We start from the raw sequence: 22528 nt of genomic DNA on the forward strand, positions 1-22528 counted from the left end.
GGAACGGCTCTCCACCAGCAGAGGGCGCGCTGTCAGCGCTCCCCAAGGCCGTCGGCTGTGTGTCCTGCGGCACTCACTGGTTTGCTTGCTCTTGGTTTTGGGCATTTTCCAGGGCCAGGGAGAACAGAGGCTGCGTCGCTCCTGCCTCAGCACGTGACAGACAGGGACGCGCTAAAACCCCAGCTGCGGCACCTCCTCTCCCATTTCCACGTCCCCTACGACTTGCAAAAGCTGAGGGACTCGGCCGAAGAGATGGAACTTTTTTCCTTGGTAAACAACGCACTCTTTCCGTAAACGCGAGTGGCTGGGAGAGAGGGTCGGCATTTGCTACCAAGCGCCTCGTTGGTTTGCGATGCGATCTGTCTCGTGTAGCACAGACTGGCCTCAAAGTAGCTGATTTGTGGAGGATGACCTTGAGCTCCCTCCGCCTCCTGCCCCCACACTTCTGACACAAAGCTGTTTATTTCTTCCGTCCAGGCTTGTTTCTAGAGTAATAAGATACAACGTAATAAGCCATCTTCCTGCGACAAGGGCTTTCTTTCCCCCAGCGTAACAAGACCTTCTGATGATAACGAAGCCAGAGGCAGTTTACCTCTCCCCCACCCCCACCCCCCGTATATTTTAAAGAAAAGGAGGAGGATATGGCCTGAAGAAGATGTAAATGGACCCCAGGTTAGACAGACAAGCCTGGCAGAGTTAGCAAGCCTCTCTAGCCCGCTGAGTCTAAGAAGGGGTTGCAGTACTCTCTTTTGACATTTATTTTGCTTTTTGAGCGCGGTATTTCTGACATGCTAAATAAGGTTCTACCCAATAGGGCTTACGTGTGTTCTCATAAATGCAAACGGGGACAGCCCTGCCCTCCACTCCCTGCTGTGCTTTCAAAGAGAGCTTCCTAGTTTCGGGAGCTTACGAAAACATCAACAGTGGTTTCAGTGAGAGACCTTGCTACCTCTAGTTGTACGTTATTTGCAAGATTTAAAAAAAAAAAAAAAAAGCAAAAACAGAAACAGAAAACTGAGCAGCTGGCTGACCTGAACAGGAGCAAATCTAATCTGGTGGTTTTGGATGACCTCGGGATGTGAAGGTGCCACTTTCTGGTAACAACGCCTCCCGCTTTCTCCCCCCCCCCTCCCCCGTGCTGGGAGAGCAGTTGGCTTGGTCCAGCGCTGACCTTGAAGGCCCGCCTGCCTTTGTTTTCACGGCAGCATCATTTACCGGGACTGTGCTTCTTGTCTGTAATGCACACTCTCTGAGCTCACTGAACCCAGTGTGGTCTCATTCCTCTGGCTCCCTGTAAGGTGGAACTTTGTCTCTCCACCTCCTCTCCTTTCTCTGCCTCTTCTTCCTCTCCTTCCTCCCCTTCCTCTTTGCTCTGTCTCTTCCTCCTACTCCTTCCCCACTCCTCCTCCTGACGGTATTTTATGTATCCCAGTGGTCCTAGTTAAAACAGTCCTGTTCTCGGCTGTGATGAAACACCGTGGCCAAACTTGCAGAGGAGAGAGTTTATTTGGCTTACACCTCCATATCACACTCAGTTGAGGGAAGTCAAGGATTCTCAAGCAGGGCAGGAACCCGGAGTCAGGAGCTGACGCAGAGGGGTGCTGTTTACTGGCTTGCTTCCCATGGCTTGCTTAGGCTGCTTTCTTATAGAACCCAGGACCATCTGCCAAGGGATGGCACCACCCGAAATGCAGCCCTCCCACACCAATCACTGCAAGGGGGCAGTGGAACCACTGAAATAGGCCATTCCATGGGTAGACAGAAAGGTTTGTTGGGGATTAAGCCATCAAAGCAATCTTTGGGGAAGGGGAACTGCCGAGAGAACAGCAAAATGGTGGGAAAGCCTTGCCAGTTTTTTTTTTTTTTTTTAAGGAAATAGGTAGCAGGCCAGGGTGGCGTAAGGGGGCAGTGGGAGCCAGAACAGCCTAGGAACTAGCATAAGGACTTTTGCTGGGAACTTTGTTCTGGAACAGGCTTATTTGAGTTCATCGGCAGCTCGATGCCTCATTCCCAGAGGTAGCTGGCTGTAGGAGGCAGATGAGGGACAATTATGTTTAGAAGTGTATTCCACAAGCTTCCGGAAGAATCCTGGGTTTAGGTTGCAGTCCTAAACCCAGTCAGAGTCCACCCTGAGCTGAGCCCAGACTGCCCTGCCATTTTTTGGGGCCCACGTTGGACCTGATAGTCACTAATTAGGAAAATGCCCAACAGACTTGCCAACAGCCAGATCTCGTGGAGGCAGTTACAGAACTCACGGTCCTCTTTTCAGTCTCCCAAGCGCTGGGATTGCAGGTCTGTGCCTCCACACCCAGCCCTTTTGTCCTCTTGATGTAACCAGTGACAAGAGAATGTGAGGCCCTGGGCACCTCAACAAGGAGCCTTGTTCTGAAGAATAGCTAACGACCTTTTCACGGCAAGCGTTCCTGGCTTTGCTTTGCTTAGAGCAATGTTGTGAGGGACGTCAGCTGTGCTCCCGGGGTGGGCAGTCTCGGTCACATTCCTGTGCATGCGTGTGCGTGTGCGTGTGCGTGTGTGCGTGTGTGTGTGTGTGCGCGCGCGCGCGCACCTCCCTATGTGCTGTCTCCTAGTCCGTTCATTGGGGGGAAGGGTTTCAGGCTTTTCAACACACTGATTTTATGGAAACACAAATATTCAGAGGCCAGCAACCCCATGCCCATCTAGGTGTTATCTGTGGCTACTTTCACACCACAGTGGCAGACCCAAATAGCCGTCATCTGCAAATGCTGAAACGGTAACTACCTGACCCCTTAAGAGAGAGTCCACTGCCCACCCCTAGACTAGCGTGTCTCTCTCACACACACCCTGCCACGACAGATGTGTCCGAGGCTATGCCGTGCAATGTGCTAGTGACATGCAGCTGAAGCACCATCAGTGCACGCGGGAAACGAAAAGCCCGCATTGATTTAATTTTAACTAACGTGTCATGAAGTGTGGGATGACCAACCGCTCCCTGAGCGATTTCACATTGTTGCGTCACCGTCTCCGTGCACTGTGGCTGAGCACCCGAGGAGGAGGAAGGCGCTGGCAGTGGAGGTTAGCGATGGAGCCTCCGCCTGAAGGTGCAGGGTGACGGAGCGAGGCAGGTCCGGAAGCTCTGATAATGGTAGCGCCTGCGTCCTTTTCACCAGCGGTATCACAGGCAGGCTGCCAAGGGCAGGATTTACTGAACACTAGAAGCTCCAGGTGGCCGGGTGATCAGGAAAACTAAATACGTTCCCAGAGGTGGGCAGTTGACTTCCTGCTTATCTTTGGAGTCCAGCCCAGAATCTATGCAAGAGATGCGCTAACGCATTTCCAATCTTTGGCGCAGACATACACTCATCACATACTGGCCGTCACAGTAAACGGAGAGCACACGCCACACAGAGGTGTCCATGTTAAGGACCGGCACAACAAAGACATCTTTGTGAGTCAGCTTCCCTCCAAGACCATGTCAAAGATGGTGGCTGGAGAGGTGGCCCAGCAGTTAGGAGCCCTGGCTACTCTTCCAGAGGGTCTCACTTTGATTCCCAGCAGCCAGAACCATTTTATAACTCCCGTTCCAGAGGATCTGACCCCTTCTTCTGGCCTCCTAGGGCACTGAACACACATGGCACACAGACATTCATGCAGACAAAATACCCATGCACATAAAATAAAACCGAAAAGATAAAAATGTTAGAGAGGGAGAATGAATGAATGGACGAGCCAGTGGCTGTTTTAGAGATCCAAGACATTTTCCTTTGGGCTCCCCTTCTCTCCTCCTCTTCCTCCTCCTCCTCCTCCTCCTTCTTTTCCCTTTGTATGTGTACACGTGTGCCTGCGTGTGGGGTGAACATGCGTTTATTTGTGTGTGGTGCAGGCCTGTGCACAGGTGTGCGCAGGCCAGAGGAAGAGTTGGTATTTTGATCTATTACTCCCTGCCTTATTCCTTGAGACGCGGCCTCCCACTGAACTTGGGCTGGTGGCCGGCAAGACTCAGTGACCCTCTTACTTCCAGTGACATGGCTACACGCACATGTAGTCACGGCTGTTGTTTTTGTTTGTTTTGTTTTGTTTTAAACCTAGGTGTTGGACTCCAAACTCAGGTCCTCGTGCTTGGGCAGCAAATCTTCCCTCCTCTTCCTCCCTTCCCTCCTCCTCCTCTTCTTCCAGCATCCCCTCTCTCTCCTCCCTCCCCTTCTCCTTTTACTTTTTATTAGCATTTAAGAGAAAAACCCCAGAGCAGACAAGCTATCAATCTCAGCAGCTGCCCAAGAAGAAAGATAGAGAAAAGAAAGAAAAAGCCATAATGTTGAGTTTGGTACAGAGGTCAGATGTGTGGCAGGCAGCCATCCACATGGCTGGGAGGAGAGCTTGAAAGAGAGAGAGAGAGAGACTATGCTTAAAGCAGACAGTGAAAGAAGAAGATGAACATTTCCCGAGCAGTCTGGAAATGCAGGCACCTTCTGTAGCCCCGTGACTGTAGCTCCCGCCCCTCTCTAGGTTTCTCAGAATTTCCAAAGCATCTTCCTGGAGCAACAGAGGATGTGGACGTTCCCAGACTACGAGGCCTGGAGAGCCAAAGTGCAGACGATGGCTTTGCCGGGGCCTGCTGCCACCCTGAAAAAGAGAGCCAGCTGGAGTCGCTTCATGAAGGTAAGGAGGGACGGTCACTGGCCGGGATGGCGGCAATGCCAAAAACCTTTCCTCCAACTGAGCAGGCACCCAGGCAACAGGACTTTCTGGTCCCTACTCCTCCCTTCCTTAGCAACCTGAGCAAATTGTCCTCAAGGGCCTATGGGACATGCTGCCTGTCCTCAGTGGAGACCACAGAAAAGCCCTCAGCCTGTGCACTGGGCCCTCCACGCTCTCCTCCTGCCTCAGCTCTTCGTTGAAGGATTTCTTCAACAACACCTGAGCTGGAAGTTCCCCCAACACCTGAAACCCACTCTGCAGATCTGAATTTCTTTCATTTGCTTACTTTTTTTTTTTTTTTTACATGCTTGTTATAAAAGGGAGAATTTTCATATAGCCCAGACTGGCCTTATTCTCTCTACTATGTAGCCAAGGATGGCCTTGAGCTCTGGCCCTCCTGGCTCAGCTTCCTTAGTGCTGGGATTACAGGTATGTCCCACCATGCTTAGCTAAAACTCATCCCAACACACACACACACACACACACACACCCCAGTTTTGAGAGGTCTTACTCCGTAGACCAAGCTGGTCTCGAACCCATGGCAATCTTCCTGCCTTGGTCTCTCAAGTGCTGGGAGTTACTGGGGTGTGCCACTGTGCCGGGCTCCACTTTCACTCTTAATGATTTCGTACGTGCGACAAAGAACAAAGCCAGAAATATAAGTGATTTGTGTAAAGTCAACACTTGAGTGTAAACTGTTGTTGGATATTTACTGCGTCGGGTCCTCAGTGCTGAAGATGCGGGATTGGAGAACGATGCCTGAGCACCGGGTTTAACGCCAGTGGCAGCAGCTGGTGTGAGCTATAGCCAGGTCTCATTAGTCAAGCAGACTGTGTCTGGAAAGAACCAGAAACACTGCTGTAGCGGAGCCAGAAACCCAAGGTTAGGCTCCTTGGTCAGAGTCATTTAATACAGAGCTTTGCCAGCTGTGGAGGCTCATGCTAATCCCAGCACTCCCAGAGGCCGAGGGGGGAACCTCTGCCCCCAGGTCAAGAGCAGCCTGGGCTACACAGTGAGTTCCAGGAACACAGCAGTTCCAGCTAGAGGATGAGACCTTATTACATGAGAAGAAAAAAACCCAGAGCCTTGTTTTGTTGTGTTGTTTAAAGATGCCGTGTTTAACATGTATCATTGACTCATAAACATTCAAGTTCATGATCAGAAGTGCCAGAACTCCGTGTGAATAATGTCTGTCTAACATGTCTATCTGTCTTCTCCAGAGGCTGTGTCACAGTCTTCTAGTGCGGGACTTTACACATAGCCAGCATTTTAGGATTCTGTTCAGGGACTATTTTCACCAATAAAACAAGCAATGATCATGGCTCTAAACGAAACACAATAGGGACATTTGTTTCTAGTGTCCACAAGATGGAATGTTGACTTGTTCTGTCTTGGCTGGGAATATGACCACTGGCCAGGACCCTGTGCCTGTCTATGAGTGACCATTATTGACACTGGGGTCACAAATACATTTTTTTAAAAAGACTTTTTTACTATTATTTATTATGTATACAATGTTCTGTCTGCATGTACACCTGCACACCAGAAGAGGGCACCAGATCTCATTATAGATGGTTTGTGAACCACCATGTGGTTGCTGAGAATTGAACTCAGGACCTCTGGAAGAGCAACCAATGCTCTTAATCTCTGAGCCATCTCTCCAGCCTCACAAATGCGTTTTAATGATTAGGCAAGATTGAAAGTATAAAATCTTTGTTTGATAAGGCTTGGTTGTAATATTAAGGAAAGGAGTGTGTGTGTGTGTGTGTGTGTGTGTGTGTGTGTGTGTGTGTGTGTGTACATGTACGCATGAGCCTTCATATGACTGCAGGCCTGCAATGAACACTGTAGCCCAGAAGAGGGCATCAGATCCCCCCCGGAACTTGAGCTATAGGCAGCTGTAAGTTGCTGGGAACCATGCTCTACAGGAAAAGTCTGCTGTGATTTGTTGCTGTTGTTCATTCAGGCTGCTTGGACAAAGCACAGTGAACCAAGTAGCCAGTAAGCAAAGTAACTTTGCTTTGTACGTTTCTGAAGGCCGAGTAGGTCTGCCTGCCGACACGACTGGGATCTAACAAGGACACTTCCAGGCTACAGACAGCTGACTTTTTGCCTTAATTCCCTTCCGTGGCGGGAGAGACACACGGGGGCCTCGGACCTCCTCTGAGGGGCTGATCACTGGGTTCTACCTTCATGAACGTATCCCCTCCACAGGCTCGCTTGCTTACAGCATCACATTGTGGGGTGGGTTTCAACATGAACCTTGGAAATACAGCCCACTCCGATAAGTGGGTTGAAGAAAGGAAAGGTACCGAAGCCGTTCTCTGTCTGGGGCTTGGGCTCAGGCAGGCAGTGTAGGAGGTACTTGGACAGAACAGTAAGGAGGGTCCAACCTTTGGCCCCTAAAAGGTGGCATTGTCATCTACAGAGTTTGTGCTTGGGAACCGTATAGCTGAGGATATATAGTTTTACACAGGTCGATCGCTTTCTCCATGGCTGCGTCCAAAGCTCTTCTTAGCTGCGGGTGGCCACAGATAGCCCGAATACAGAACGCTGAGTGTGTGTATTTGGGCTGAGATATGAATCTGAGAATTACCAACATGTTGACGGCATAACTTACAACCACGGAGCTAAGTTTAGAGAGACGGTTTCTTCACGGGAAAGGTGATGTTTTAACTGTGGAGTCCTCACCGCTCTGCGTTGACTGCCCCCCTACCCCGTCACCGCCATGTACCCGGTGCTGGCGGCACTAGGTTCCCTCCTGTTTGAGGGCCTCGAGGGATACTCCAGATGGGATTTCTGTGCGGCTCCTTCCACAGCTCTGTGAGCACTGTAGACCCTTCCCAAGGCCTCATGCGCCCCAGCAAACCTTCAAGCAGGGCCACGGGATCCCCTCCAGCAGGGCCTCAGCTCTTCTTCTGCGTGGCTTTTGTGAATGTGTCCATCCCGTAGGTCAAGCCAAAACGCGATCCTTGGCAGAAGAAGATGTTGACCAGACTCAAAGAACGGGGAAGAATAGATGAACTAATGCGACTCCAGTCAAAGTTTCTGAAGGTGAGAAAACAGCCATGTTCTGTTACAGGTAAGAGGCTTGCTTAACGTCATCCTCAAAAAGTGACATTTTTTTTTCTCTTTAATAAAACAAAGAACAACAACCCATTGACGTGGTTCACCATAAAGACTTGATTTTTTTTTTAGCCTTCTTTAAATTTTTAAGAATTTAGTTTTGTATGTATGGATGTTTTGCTTGCATGACGTCTGTGTACCATATCATGCCTGATGCCATGGAGGCCAGAAGAGGCTCTTGGGTCCCCTAGGACTGGAGTTATAAACAGTTGGGAGCCATCTGGTAGACGCTGGGAATTTAACCTGGGTCCTCTGGAAGAGACACCTGTGCTCTTCACCTCAGAGCCGTCTCTCTGACCTCTTATTTAGAATTTTCTCATCTAATCAGCAAACTTTAAAAATCCAGCTAGCTTTCCGGAGAGAATAAAAATTGTCAGCAACCCACGTCTGGCAGTAAATGCACACTTTTAATCCCAGAACTCAGGAAGCAAAGGCAGATGGATCTCTGTGAGTTCGAGGCCAGCCTGGTCCACATAGAGAGTTCCAGGCCAGCGAGGGTGACACAGTAAAATTCTGTCTTAAAAAAAAAAAAACTGTCAAAAAGAGCTGTGTCTTTGCCTCAGTGTTGAGCGGTGTGTGGTGTTAGTGTAAGGGGATAGCTTCCTTAAAACTTGAACTTCCTCATCGTTGAAACAAGAAGGTTGGATCAGGTCACTCCCCGGGAAAGCTACTGTCTTAGCTGTTCTGACACAGAGTTCATTAGCGGTGAACGTGGTCACCTTGCTGGGCGATGGGTCTCCAGGACATACCGGTCTTGCAGCAGCGACGCTGCCAGCATCAGACAGTTCCCAGCATCCCTCCCTCCCAGCTCTTTGCACAACCGCCCCACTTCCTCTTCTGATGAATTTGGCACTTTAGAAACCTCAGCTGAAGTTCTGGCCATGCATTGCTTAACCTTTCCGTGACTGGCTTACTTCAGTTAGCACAATGTCTTCGAGCGGCATCCAGGCTGGAAAATCTGTCAGAAATGTCTTCTCTTTCAAGGCCAAATAGTAATCCCTTGTAAGTGTATCCTAAGGCCTATTCATCCACCTGTTGATAAGTCCAACGGATACTGTGGAGCTATCGATCCATCCATGTGTGCAAATATCTGAGGTCTAGCCTTCGGTTCTTTTGGGTGTATACCTGGAAGTAAAATAGCTGAATCACGTATTAATTCTATTTGTACTTTCAGTCTCTGGTGTTAATTATAGTAGACAGTGGTTCCGGTTTTGCAACACCCTCATTAACGCTGGCTATTTTTTTTTTTTTAAAGTAGTGGCTTCCTAATGGTAGTGAGAGAGTAAGAGAGTATACATTCATCTGTTGGTGAGAATATTTCCATATAGGATGTGAGTGTTAAAGTCCTTTGCATTGATTTTAAATTTTATTTAAAATCAACGTTATGTTGTTAGATTGTAAGAGCTCTTTTTACATTCTATTTTGCTGATCAGGTACTTTATATAGTCTATTTCCTTTATCAGATATATGGATAGAAAGTCTTTTTTTCTCCACTCTATAGGCTACTTTCTCTTTGCATTTATCTCCTTTGAGTCACAAAAGCTTTTTAGTTTGATGGAGAGCCATTTCTCACTTTTTACCCCCACCGCTGACTTCTGGCATCCAAGCAAACAACAAACAAATAAAATCCCAACAGTAAGAAATAAGCCAAGCCTGGGGCCGGAGCGGTGGCGCAGCAGTGAAAGGCTTGTTGCTCTTGAAGTCGGCCTGGGTTCGTTCCCCGGTTCCTATATGGTGGCTCACAACCATCTGTAGCTCCAGTTCCGGGGCACCTGATAATGTCTCCTGACCTCCAGGGGAGCAGCACACTGTCGTACATATACATACATTCAGGTAAAACACTCAAACACACTAAATAAAACAATCTAAAAATTTTTTTAACTAAAAAAAAAATTGCCAAATCCACTATTATGAAACTTTATGTTTTCTACTGGGAGTTTTGTGCTTTTAGGGCTAAGCTTTTTTTTTTTTTTTTTTTTTTTTTTCTTCTGTGACTCATTTGATGTAAACTCTTGCATACAAGAAATAAAACTTCAATGTTCTGCATGAAGCTGTTTGGTTTTCCCCACACCACGAATGCAGACAGCATCTTTCCCCACTCAGTGTCTTGGTGTTTTCCTCTGAGCTCCATCAGCCTGTAGCCTGCCCTATGCCAGCACCACACTATTTTGACAACTATTTTTCTGCAATACTTTCTGAACTCAGGGAGTGTTGGTCTTCCGGCTTTGTTATTTTTCAAAATTATTTGGCTCTTGAGGGTTCCTTGAGGTTGATTCCATGTGAATTTTATGGTGATTTCTTTTTAAACTTGCAACCCATGTCTCTGGGATTTTAACAGGATTGGAATAAGTAATCTTTGGAAATCTTTGTGCTATTAAAGCGATACAGTAGTGTCATTGAGGCGTGAAGTAGGTTCTGGAACCATTATTCAATTCTTTATCTCCAGAAGTGAAGGGAGATTTATTCAACCATTACACGCTAGACATCTTATAGCAATCCAGGAAGAGATGCCATTAGTATTGGTATCAGGCTGACATGCACTGCTCTGTGTGGAAAAGGCAGGAAAACTGGTCCAGGTCTGTGTCCTTAGGAAGCATGGCTGGCCTGCCATTTGGCCACCACCTTCTTCGTCTCCTGCAGCTTCCTAACAGATGACGGATTTGCACCCAGAGCTGATGGGGGTTTCTCTTTTCACCGATGCAATACTTGTGAGGATGCTATCTGGTAATGTCTTGTTGGCCGCCTCTGAATTTTAAATAAACTGGCATGTGTATCTGAATTTATATGGTGTCAAGTGGTTGGGTAATCATATTGTTTAACTTAATTAATTTTTTCAACATGTATTCTAGTCTGGCCTCAAACTCACTTATGTAGCTAAGGATGACCCTAAACTTGTGATTGTCTGGCAAACCTCTAAAGTCCTGGGATTACAGACACGCACCAGCCACGGTAGGGTCATGTACTGCTGAAGATGGAACTTACATACCAGACAGCACTGTCCGAGGCTGTGTCCTCAGCCCTAACGTGTTTGTTAGGATGAAGTGCCACTTCAGGCTCCTTCCAGAGTCTTGTGGAAGAGAAGGGGCCCAGGGGCCAGTGAGATGGCTCTGTAGGTAGGGGCACTTGCTTCTAAGCCTGACAGCTTGAGTTTGATTCCCTGGGTCCACATGATGAAAGGAGAGAACCGACTCTCAGTTGTCCTCTGATCCGCACATATGTGTTGTGATACTCTCTCTCACACACATACACACACAGATGAATGGATGAATGAATGAATGAATGAATGAGCACATGCATTTAAAAATAAGCAACAAGGGGCCTTCTTGTGTCTAGTAACCATCTCTTCTCCCTGCTCAAGATTTCTGACCCTGTGCAAGTCATGCAAGGGCTCCAGGATCACGCTGCAAAGACAGTGAACGTGGCTCCTCATCACCCGCCATTCACGATTTCTCAGGCCCTGCATCCGGGCACCTATGACCATGTCTGGCAGAATATTTACAGCAACCCCAAGTTCTACCAGGTAGTACATAACACATGGTCCATTTGCCTTTGCCTTTTGCCTTTGGCCCCATGTGTCACCTTGAGTAACTCACCCTCTGCCTCCAAGCTCTGTTATCTACGCAGGTGAATCATCGTGATAAGGGAGAAACGATGCTAATCAGGGACAGGAGCATACAGACGCATACTGGATCTCCCTGTTCTGCCACAGACCCCCACCAGCAAGGCTGCAAGTCCTGAGCTGAGTGCCCAGCCAGTGGAAGCCTGTGTGCTGTTGGTGGGATTGTTTGACAGCACAGGCTGCAGCTCCTGAGGAGGGAAACCAAAGGAGAGTTAACACAAACAGTGGAAGGGCCAGCGGGAGGGGGGGGGTGCAGAGGAGATAGCATATACGGGGAGAAGCAGACTCGTGTGAAGGTACGGTAGAGAGAGGCTGCCCTTTTGATGCAGAGGGCCAGACAAGTGATGAGAGCGCCTACACTCCAGACTAAAGAGCGCTGTGTCCCACCGCTAAGGGGAGTGGTATGTGCAGAAAAGTATTCTAGGAGGATTTATATGGCAGCAGAGTGTGCATTAGACAGAAGATGAAGACATCTAGCCCAGGGAAGCCAGTCAGGTGGCTGTCGTCTGAGAAAGGCATGAAGCTGAACCTTGAGAGGAAGTTTCCACACAGCGTGAGCGGCCATTCGCCCCGACCTCGGTGCCATATGCTTTTGAAACTGGAATTGACTATTATTTGTTTGTGACCTGTTAGCTTACTTAGGATGGGAAGCCCCGATTGTTTTCATAGTCTGAAAGGAAAGGGTGCTAGAAGATAGAGATGGAAGGAAGGAAATGGGAAATGGGGGAGCTTGGGGGAGCCAGAGGGGAGGGCATGAAGAAACAGGGCGGAGGGGAGATCTTAAGAAAGGGAGCGTGGTGTCACTTCCCCTGAGGTAAGAGGAGTCTTGCAGAAGTGAAAGGTTAGGATGCGGGCACCTGTCCCCTGCGGGGGATCCAGGCAGGTGTTTGTCCCCATTCTCTGGAGAAGGTGGAGGCCTATGAGAAGCTCTGTGGTGGGACCTGCAAGGCCATCGGAGAAACTCATGTAGCTCACAGACCCCAGAGCTCCTTTCATCTAAATCTACTGCTTTAACTTCTGAAGAGAACTGTAGAGTGATGAAAGATTGTAGAAAGTCAAAGAGATGGGAGAGTTGGGAATGCCCATCCCAGGCATTCCAGGCCAGAAAAAGGGGGATCTCAAGGGTTCTAGTGAGTTCTAGACTACCTGGAGGCAGCACAGATCTCCTGGGCTCCCAGAGTCCACCATGGAGAATTTGACTATCAATGCCCTCTTTCCTCAGCTGGCATCTCATCTGAGGGCTGCCGCTGCCATTTCACTCTGGCATGTCACTGTCAAGAGCAGCGTAGGGCAATAAGGGGACATTAAAAGTATCTGAGACTTCTGCCTCCTCAGCCTGACTGACAGGACAGAGGGCAGGGAGGGCAGAACAGACAGGACACTTGGCGCTGGGTATCTCTGAGCTGTTTGGGTGTTGGACAGTTTACCTCAGAGGCTGATCAATCACTCTAAACCTGAGATTTCAGATATTAATGTCTGAGGGCTTAGGTGTGGTGTTACACTCCTGTAATCCTAGGGTTTGGGAGGCGGAGGCAGGAAAAGCAAGGTTTTGACATCCTCTGCTACATCGCAAGTTCAAAGCTGACCTGGTACATTGCAAGTTCAAAGCTGACCTGGCTACATGAGATAATGTTTCAAAATAAAAAGAGGGGAAAAGAAAGGGAAGGAAGGAAGGAAAGAAAAAGAAAAATAAAAAGAAAAATAGAAAATCTTAAGCTCATAATAAAAAAATTATTTTCTCACTGGCTGAGAAAGCAGAGGGAGTTAAAGTCTTAGGGGCCTAATGGTTTAAAGGAGGAAATAAGAACAAGGGAGGGACAGAGAGAGGGGATGGAATTAGATGTCTGAAAATATCATGGAAAATATATTGTTTCCATACTTTTAAACACACACACACACACACACACACACACACACACACACACAAACCACCCAGAAAAGAACGTTCCGAGAAGGCAGGAAGACAACACTGCTTTAGAAGAGAAATTCTGAGTCAGCAGCAACCAACATGTTTTTTTAGCCGACTTTTCCCATGAGTCATAACTTGTGACCTCTCCAGTATTTGTCACTTTACACGGGACCGCAGCCCCCATGGACTCCCTACCATTCTGGATGCTGAGCGCCAGGCAGGTGGAGCCTCTGGAAGGAGTGCTGGGCTGCAAGCACGGATCTGAGGCTCGGGTGCAGTTTGGCAGGCACGCGGCAGTGAAACGCCTTTTAGCATCTGTGTGTGGCTTGGCACCCTGACTCTGAAGCTGGCAGGTGGCAGCTAGGAACCAGGGCAAAAGTCTTTCTCAAGGACACGCTGCACGGAGGAAGCAGAGCTCAGCCGTGAGAGAGCACAATCATTAGTTAACTGCATTTGCAAAGTCGGAGGGGAACTGTTCATTGGTAAAGCTTTCCTTAAGGGTTTCACTTTTTAATAAAACGATTGTTTAGTTACAGTTGGAGGCGCACAGGAGAGTTACAGAGGGGTCTCCTGCCACTGGCATCTTACAATAGTAAGGGGCATCCGTCAGGCGCAGGCAGATTACACACACTCTCCTGTGGATGTCCGTCTCTGCTCCGACCTTCCTACCAGGGCCCCCATTTGAGTTTACTCGTGCCTGCCAGGTCTCATCTGGCCTTTCATGGTTTCCCAGTCTTTCCCTGTCTTAACATGACCTTGGCAGCCTTCGGGAGTTCTGGCCAGGCAGATTTGACACAGGTACTGAGGATTGAACCTATATTTTCATGTTTGCCCAGCAAGCCTTTGCTGACTGAGCCATCTCCCTAGCCTCTCTGCTGTTCTTTTTAATAAATAGTGTGACTTTCAATCATGCTACTAGTCTAGTATGCTACAGCTGGGAAGAGTACAGGCTCGGCAGTCAAAGGCCCCTTCACATACAGTCTTGGGAACTGCGTTCGTTAAACTTAAGTTGTAAACTAGAATGGCAAGGGATCAACTGAGTTGGAAATTATACCTCCTCCCCCCTGGACTGAACATCTGGATGTAGGTAGGAAGCCTGGAGCTGGCTGGCAACTCGGCTCCATGGAGTCCTTGGGCAGTTCTGTCTGTCCTGAAGTATCAAAGGCTTTGGCCACTATACCTGGGATCACATGGCCTGAAATGGAGCCCTAGCTGTCATGTCCCTGTTCTGAGGAGAAGGGTAGAGAATTGGGGTGGGGAACCTACTTCTTTGGCGTGTTCCCCAAAGCTGCAACATGGTTGGCATTTTGACCCGCTCTCTTCCGTTCCCTCATTCCATACGAGGCTACACCGACTGGTGTAGGGAAGGCTTGGAAATGCCTCTGAGTTCATCTGAGTGGCCAAGTGCCAGGACGAATATTCAGTTGCTGAAGTGAAAGAAGAAAATGGCCATTTGGAACACTCACAAGCTCCTGTATTAAAAACCTGCTGCAATCCTGTGGACCAGACAGTAGAAAACACACAGCCCCGACGGGCTCCCACCTCAGCCTCTGCCGCTCGGTCACCATGAAGGAGTGCACTTGGGGAGAATAGGCTGTGTGCCTAGGGACCCAAGGGAGGGCAATTAAGAGTCTGCTCAGAGGGCTGAGGGCAGACCACAGATAGCACCGCCCCCATGGTTGTCCCTGGGGTCCCGGGTAGATGACAAAACCCTTGTGAGTACCAGGAAAGATGAGTGTGCAAGATACGCACTCATTAAACTCACCAGTCCAGCTAGCCAGAGGGCCGCACTTTCAAGAAGAGACACTGTCTGAAAAAGCAGTGGGGTGGGAGAGAAGTGAGTGAAGGAGAGAGAGGAAGAGAGAGCGAGGGAGAGGGAGACTCAAGGGTCCAAGCATGTAAGTGTTCTTAAAAAAGTTTTATCATTTTTTTTTTTTTTTGTAAAGTGGATCATGAAAAAGACAAGGAAAGGAGTGGCTATTCTATAAAAGCTGGAAATAAAACAAAGATTCATCCTGCATTTATTGTAGAAATCTAGATTTTCACATGCTGGTTAGGATTAAAACACTTTTACTAACACATCTAACGTGATTTGGCTCATGGCATCTACTTCTCGGATGACCTGTGATTTTGTCAGTATCATGAACGCTCACATAACTGAACAAATACCACTTTTTGAAAGGATGAAGATTCGAAGGATGACAGCCTTTCAGTGGAACCAAGAGACGATGACCTCGCAAAAACACATCTCAGCCGAAGTTCCGATGGCTGTCTCCAGCAGAAAACAGCGACAGGGTAATTCAGTCTTGGTTTTGGTGATTCGTGGAAATGAATTTAAAACCGTGAGGAAACCCAAGTGAGTGACGACTGTGTGGCTTACATGTTACTTCAAAGACATCTGAAGTCAGAACATAAGCAGAACCATTAACCCGGGCCAGAGATCTGAATTCTTGTTTCTCTCCGGGACTGGGTCTCTCAAATGGGCAAATTCTCAGTGAATTAGTTTTTTTATATTTGTGCAGACAGAGCAATCTTTTTCCTTCCAGGGCATTTCTGAAAACTCTCTTCAGTTCCGTCTCACGCCCCCACGGGATGTGTGGATTTTCTGAACTGCTCTGCGATGTGAGGCGCTCACTCTTTTTCTTCTGTGTGCTAAAGGTACAGCTGTGCTGTGGCCCTACAGCTGCTGGGCCTGAGTGATGGGACTGAGCCTGACGGGAATCCTGTCCTGATGAGAGGGGCCTACTTATCCTTCCTCTGCCTGCGCCACCTGCGAATCCGGGACTTACAGGTGGGGAACGCTTACACACCCGGCTTCACTCATTGGGGATGTCTGAGTGTCTGCAACAGGGCCGGTCCCACCTGGATTGTGTGTCTGTCCTTAACCCCAGCAAGTTCTGCTCTGTAGGGCGGGGCAAGGCGAAGGGCAGTGTCTGATTCTGCTTTTTCTCTGTTCCAGCGCATCTGTTTGGGAGTTCTTAACTTCTTCAGATCTGTTGAGCGATCCTTGACAATTAACACTGCAGGCCTTACCTTGGTTTCGGGAAACCTGGTCCCCACTGCAGGAGATAGTTCCTGGGTAAATATGGCAAAAGGAGGCTTGGGTACCTTGCAAGGCCTAGGAGCTCACCACTACGTCCACGGGACACCTGCTGAGCACAAGGTGAGCTATTTGGCTAAGTTTTTATTCCCTGATGAGTGGCGTCTTCCAGACTGTGTTTTATTTCTTAGCACCTACAATCAGTTAAACCTGGTGAAGTTAACAGGTGGAAAGTCATGCTAAGCAAAATGAACCTGATTCAGAATACACATTCAGAAGTGGGGGCTGAGGGATGGGGAGTAAGAGAGGCCAATGAGAGGTACATAAAAAAATGCCCAAAGCACACTGCATGCATATACAAAGATCACAGCAAACCCCATTATTTTGTACAGTTAGTGTATGCTGATAAAAATGTAGCAATTGGAGCTACAGCAAAACTGGGGGACCAGAGCTGAGCGTGGCGACTGTGATGTAATCACGTCTCGAGGGAAGCTGAGCTGGGGGAGCTTGAGTTTGAGACCCTGTCTCTTAGATAAGCAAACAAACAAGGCCTGGCAGTGCCCACCAGAGGATAGGAAGCAGCCAGAGAGGAGAGCGCCTCTCCAGCCACAGCAGGAAGGAAAGGGTTGGAGCGCTGGGTAGGTGGTGCCATAGTGAACGGAATGACAGGGGTCCTTCCCTGTCCCAGCCCGGGCCTCACATGTTCTCACAAAGGTCTTACAGGACTCTCTCTCTCTCTCTCTCTCTCTCTGACCATGTGCCAAGTACCTTTTTGTCCCCTCTTTGATTTCAAGCCTTTTAAAAAAGATACTAGATTAAGCCAAATGTGGTGGTGCATGCCTATAACCCCAGTACTCAGGCCCAGGTAGAAATATCTGGAATCATCTTCAGCCACAAAGCTGAGGGCCAGCCCTGGCCGCATGAGACTCTCATACTAACTTAAGCCTGGCATAGTGTTCCACACACACCTGTAACACTAGTACTCCAGAGCTGAGGCCCAGGGGTCATGAGTTTGAGCCCATCCTGGAACCATCTCGAAATGAAGAGTGTAAAGTCCAGCAAGGTGGCTCACTGTGTAAAGGCGCTCGCCTTCCTTCAAGACAGATGATCTCAGTCTAACTCCCTAGAACCAACACGGTGGAAGGAGAGAACTGACGCCTGTAAATTGACCTCTGACCTCCGTACGTGTGATGTGTATATGTACATTTGCACGCATGCAACAAATGAATTGAAGATTTTAAGGAACGTGGCATTAGGCTGACAAATGTAAAGAAAAAAATACTTATTTAGCTTTGAACAAGTCATATTCTGAACGGTGGCCCCCGACATATGCCTGCTGTGTCTATAAGACAGGAAATTTTACTCTTAAATGCTGCTCCTGGGTAGAGTATAGACAGCTCTCTGTGGGCAGGAGAAGCACCATGAGAGCTATGTATATATTTAAATTTTCCTCGTAGCTACATTTAAAACCTGCAAAAAAGCATGTGAAATTAATTTTCATGCAACCCACATAACCCCATGTGCAAGGTACATTATTCTCACATGTAATCAGTATTTTAAAAAAATCCATGGTGAAATAGTGCACATACTTTTTTCTGACTTCTTTAGAATCTGATGCACATTATCTACAGAAAGTGTGTTGGCTTTAGGTCGCCATATTGAACATCGAGGCTCTGGATATTGGGGAGTATTTTCTTTTCCTTGCACAGTCACTTAGAGCCCTCCCACTCAATATCCAGGACATCGTTCTCCTTCTCCCTCCTCCTTTCTCAAGCTCTTTTACCTCCACACTCAGACTTCCGCTCTGCTCACCTCACGCCTCAGGTTCTTGACTCCCTTGAGCTGTCACAGAGCCGATGGCTAACTCCTTACCGGGCCTTTGGAGGCCACTCTCTTCAGACACCTGCGTGCCACCATTCCTGTATTGCTCCTATCACTGTCATGACGATAGATACTATGCCAGCATAGTTTTAAAACACCGTCCTTCTCATGAAATTGAAAAGCTTCTGTAAAGCAAAGGACACAGTCATCAAAACAAAGCCACTGCCTACAGATTGGAAAAGAATCTTCACTAACCCTTTATCTGACAGAGGACTCATATCCAGTGTATCCAAAGAACTAAAGAAGCTGAAAAGCAGCAAACCAAGTAATCTACTTAAAAAATGGGGAACAGAGCTAAACAGAGAATTCTCTGTAGAAGAATATCGAATAGCAGAGAAACACTTAAAGAAATGCTCAACCTCATTAGCCATTAGGGAAATGCAAATCAAAACGACCCTGAGATTTCACCTTACACCCATCAGAATGGCCAAGAGAAAAACTCAAGTGACAACACATGCTGGAGAGGTTGTAGAGAAAGGGGAACCCTCCTCCACTGCTGGTGGGAATGTAAACTGGTACAACCACTTTGGAAATCTATCTGGCGCTTTCTCAGACAATTAAAAATAGTGCTTCCTCAAGACCCAGCTATACCACTGCTAGGTATATCTCCAAAATTTGCTCAAGTACACAAAAGGGATACTTGCTCAACCATATTTATAGCAGCTTTATTTGTAATAGCCAGAACCTGGAAACAACCCAGATGTCCATCAACGGAGGAATGGATACAGAAATTGTGGTACTTTTACACAATGGAATACTACTCAGCAATTAAAAAGGAGGAAATCATGAAATTTGCAGGCAAATGGTGGGATCTAGAAAAGATCATTCTGAGTGAAATATCCCAGAAGGAGAAAGACAAACACGGTACATACTCGCTTATATAGACCTATAAGATATGATAAACATAATGAAATCTATACACCTAAAAAAGATAATCAAGAGAGCGGACATGGGGTAAGATGATCAATCCTCGTTTAGAAAGACAGATGGGATGTGCATTGAACATATGACAGGAGTCTACTGAGCGCATCTGAAAGACTCTAACTAGCAGTGTTTTCAAAGCAGATACAAAGACTCATGACCAAACCTTCGTCAGAGTACAGGGAATCATATGAAAGAAGGGGAGTTAGTATGATGGCGAAAGGATAAGAGCTCCACAAGGACCAAATATATCTGGGCACAGGGTCTTTTCTGAGACTGACATTCAACCAAGGACCATGTATGGATATAACCTAGAACCTCTGCTCGGATGTAGCCCGTGGTAGCTCAGTAACCAATTGGTTTCCCATTGTAAGGGGAACAAGGACTATTTCTAACAGGAACTCAATGGATGGCTCTTTGATCTCCCCACCCCCCAAGGGAGGAGCAGTTCTGTTAGGCCACAGAGGAGGGCTTTGCAACCAGTCCTGAAGATATCTGATAAAACAGGATCAGATGAATGGGGAGGAGGTTCCCCCCCCATCAGTGGACTTGGAAAGGGGCAGGGTGGAGATGAGGGAGGGAGGGTGGGATTGGGAGGGAATGAGGGAGCGAGATACAGCTGGGAAACAGAGTTAATAAAATGTAACTGATAAGAAAAAAATAAAATTAAAAAAAAAAGAAAAAAATAAATAAAACAACGTCCTTACCAAAAGCCTCTCTCTTATTCAGTTTGTTCTATGTTGGGGTGAGGAAGAGAAGTGAAGAGGGAAAAGGGAGACAGATAGCATCTTCCCCCACTGACTGCAGATTTCTGGCTTGGGGCTTTGCAGTACAGCATTTCTGGTGTCTCACAAATGACAGGCACGGCATCATGCTGAAAAACTGCTACTGCTACAGTGTGAGACACACCAGTCCAGCACCCACCTACGAGGGTCTTTGGTGAGACAAGTATTTACATTAGGATATCTAGTCCTGCAGGGTGGGGAGAAGGGGCACAGATGCCGGTCTGCTGTGATGATCCTGTCTAGTTTACTGGCCATGGGGGAAGCGCCCAAGATGGAGGCTTCTTCCCTAGCACACTCCTTTCGGCCCTTGTTTTGATTCCCACAAGGAAAGTCTTGGGCTAATGTTAATGACTGTTTACCCAACAACAGCGCTAGCAAAAGGAGTCATCTACGGCCTACCACAGCTACCTCTACTTTATGGCCACCACTTTACACGCCTACTTAACATGGCAGGGTAGAAGGAACCCTGCGAGGGAGTGCAGGCTTTTGGTGTTGGACCTTGTGCGTGGCTCCTCAGTCATGGGAGCCTGACAGGGCCTAGTGAGTTCAGGGGGTGTTGGTGGTTGGTGGGTTGGCAGCAGAAGGCTGTTAGGAGGAAGTGGTACGAGGTGAGGGCTCTAGGAAGAGGGAGCTAGACCACAAGGGGCTAGGCTCTCCTTAGATGTGGGACCCATCCCTAAGGTAGTGGGAAATGGAGAATTTTAACAAGGAGACTGTCTTCCTTGTTGCTTTGTAAGTTTCTCAGGACCTTAGCCAAATGTAATCATGCTTGCTATTTCACTGGGAGTCCTTGCTGAGTTTCCTATTCCTTACAAGATGAAGCCCAGGCTTCTCGGTGACATTTGCCAGGCTGAGCATGTTCTGGGCCCTGCCAAGTTCTCGGGCCTCAATTTCCCTCTCCCACCTTTATAGTCTCCATGAGGTAGAGCCTGACCCACCTCTGACCAGACAGTGTCATCCAGACATCTGGGCTCTTCTGTCCCTCTCCCCTCCCCCCTTGGCAGATGTGTATTCTGACTTAAGAATGGATTCTTAAAACATCTCTCTGGAGAGCTCTTCTTTATATAGGATGAGAGACTCGTCAGCTTATCATAGAATCCAGTCCACAGCTCTGTCGACTATCTGCTTATCTGTTCCCATAGGCTGTAAGCCAAGCTTACCTTCTTTCCTTCCTTCCTTCCTTCCTTCCTTCCTTCCTTCCTTCCTTCCTTCCTTCCTTCTTCCTTCCTTCCTTCTTCCTTCCATGAGCTCTGCTCTAGGCACAGGAGTACAGCAGTGTACGAAACTAGCACAGATCCCCGCCATAACAGAACTTACCCCACAGCAAGACACATTAAATAAGCATACAGTGTGTAGCAAATATAGGGAGATTTGGCACCAAAATATCCCCCAGGCTTCCTAGCTCTGGCAGTTGAGTGGGGCTGTGATTACCTTTGAACTTCGAGCAGAAATGTGTGTCATTGTTCGTATGGAGTACTTAGGAGCTTGTCCACACCCTCTGACTGTCTCCTCCTGCTTGAGCCAGTAGAAGGCTATGGCCACATGGCAAGATGGGAACGCCTTCATCCTTGGTTGCTGTTATAGGGGCAACAGCCTAGAGAGCCACTGGTCCTAAATTGGCTCTCTGTGAGTGAGAAGTTCACTGTCAGGCCACCCTGCTTTAAGAGGTGTTGACCACAGAGTGACATAGCCTTTGTGAACTACTGAAGGTTGTGATGATGCAATGAAGAAAAGTCAAGGGGGAAGACAGAGAGTGGGCCACTGGGGGCTCCTGCTGAGGAGGTGAAAGGGAAAGTCTTACAAGAGAGGAACTGTCGGTGAAATGACCTGAAAAAAAAGCTCAGGAGGCAATCTGACTGACCGGAAGAATGCCCGGCAGAGGGAAGACCAATGCAGAGGCCCCAAGCAGGGCTGTGTCCAGCCCCTTGCAGGGACATCAAGCGTGCCTGGGCTGGACAAAAGGGAAAGCAGCAGAGCGAGGCTTAAGAGGCAGAGAAATGTTCTATCCAGCTTTGTGAGCCACGGCTAGGTCTTTAAGTCTGGGCTAGAAGGGCACCCTTGCGGAGTTTGAATAGAAGCGTGATTCGGTTTGACTTCTGTGTCACCGCTTGGGCTGCTGTTTTAGGAACAGATTGAAGGCATCCCAGAACCTTGCAGAGAGCCTCAACAGGAGACTGTTGGTTATTTCTTACCGGTTGGAAGTTTGGAGTTCCAGCTGAGATTTGATTGGGAAGGCCAGACTCTCATGCAGGACTTGGGAAGCTTGATGGAACAACTGATTCATTAATCAACTCCCAGACAATCTGTCTGAGGAAACAACCAGTAACAAATGATAGACTCTGGGGCCGAAAAGATGGCTCAGTGGCTAAGAGCTCCTGTTGCTCTTGCAGAGGACCTGGGTCCGGTCCACAGCTCCCACTTAGAAGCTTTTACCATCTGTAGATCCAGTCCCAGGGGACCTTATATCCTCTTCTGGTCCCCACCAGCACCGGGCACACAGAGCACACACATACATCCATGTGGGCAGAATATCATATAAAATATAAAATATTAAACCTTGAGTTAAAAAA

At 48.0% G+C, this 22528-nt stretch overlaps 1 protein-coding gene across 1 annotated transcript in view; it reads left to right on the forward strand.

Moving 5' to 3' along the window:
• LOC129683262 (uncharacterized) overlaps positions 1–22528 on the forward strand; it is a 144415-nt gene that overhangs the window by 14731 nt on the left and 107156 nt on the right. The window contains 7 exon segments of the mRNA XM_055615877.1: positions 113–270; positions 4486–4638; positions 7630–7731; positions 11162–11326; positions 15529–15626; positions 15990–16122; positions 16291–16494. Coding sequence (XP_055471852.1) covers positions 113–270; positions 4486–4638; positions 7630–7731; positions 11162–11326; positions 15529–15626; positions 15990–16122; positions 16291–16494 — 1013 coding nt within the window.

The sequence above is a fragment of the Psammomys obesus genome, unplaced genomic scaffold (genome assembly GCF_907164565.1).
Source record: "Psammomys obesus unplaced genomic scaffold, mPsaObe1.curated_primary_1811, whole genome shotgun sequence".
Taxonomy (NCBI): Eukaryota; Metazoa; Chordata; class Mammalia; order Rodentia; family Muridae; genus Psammomys; species Psammomys obesus.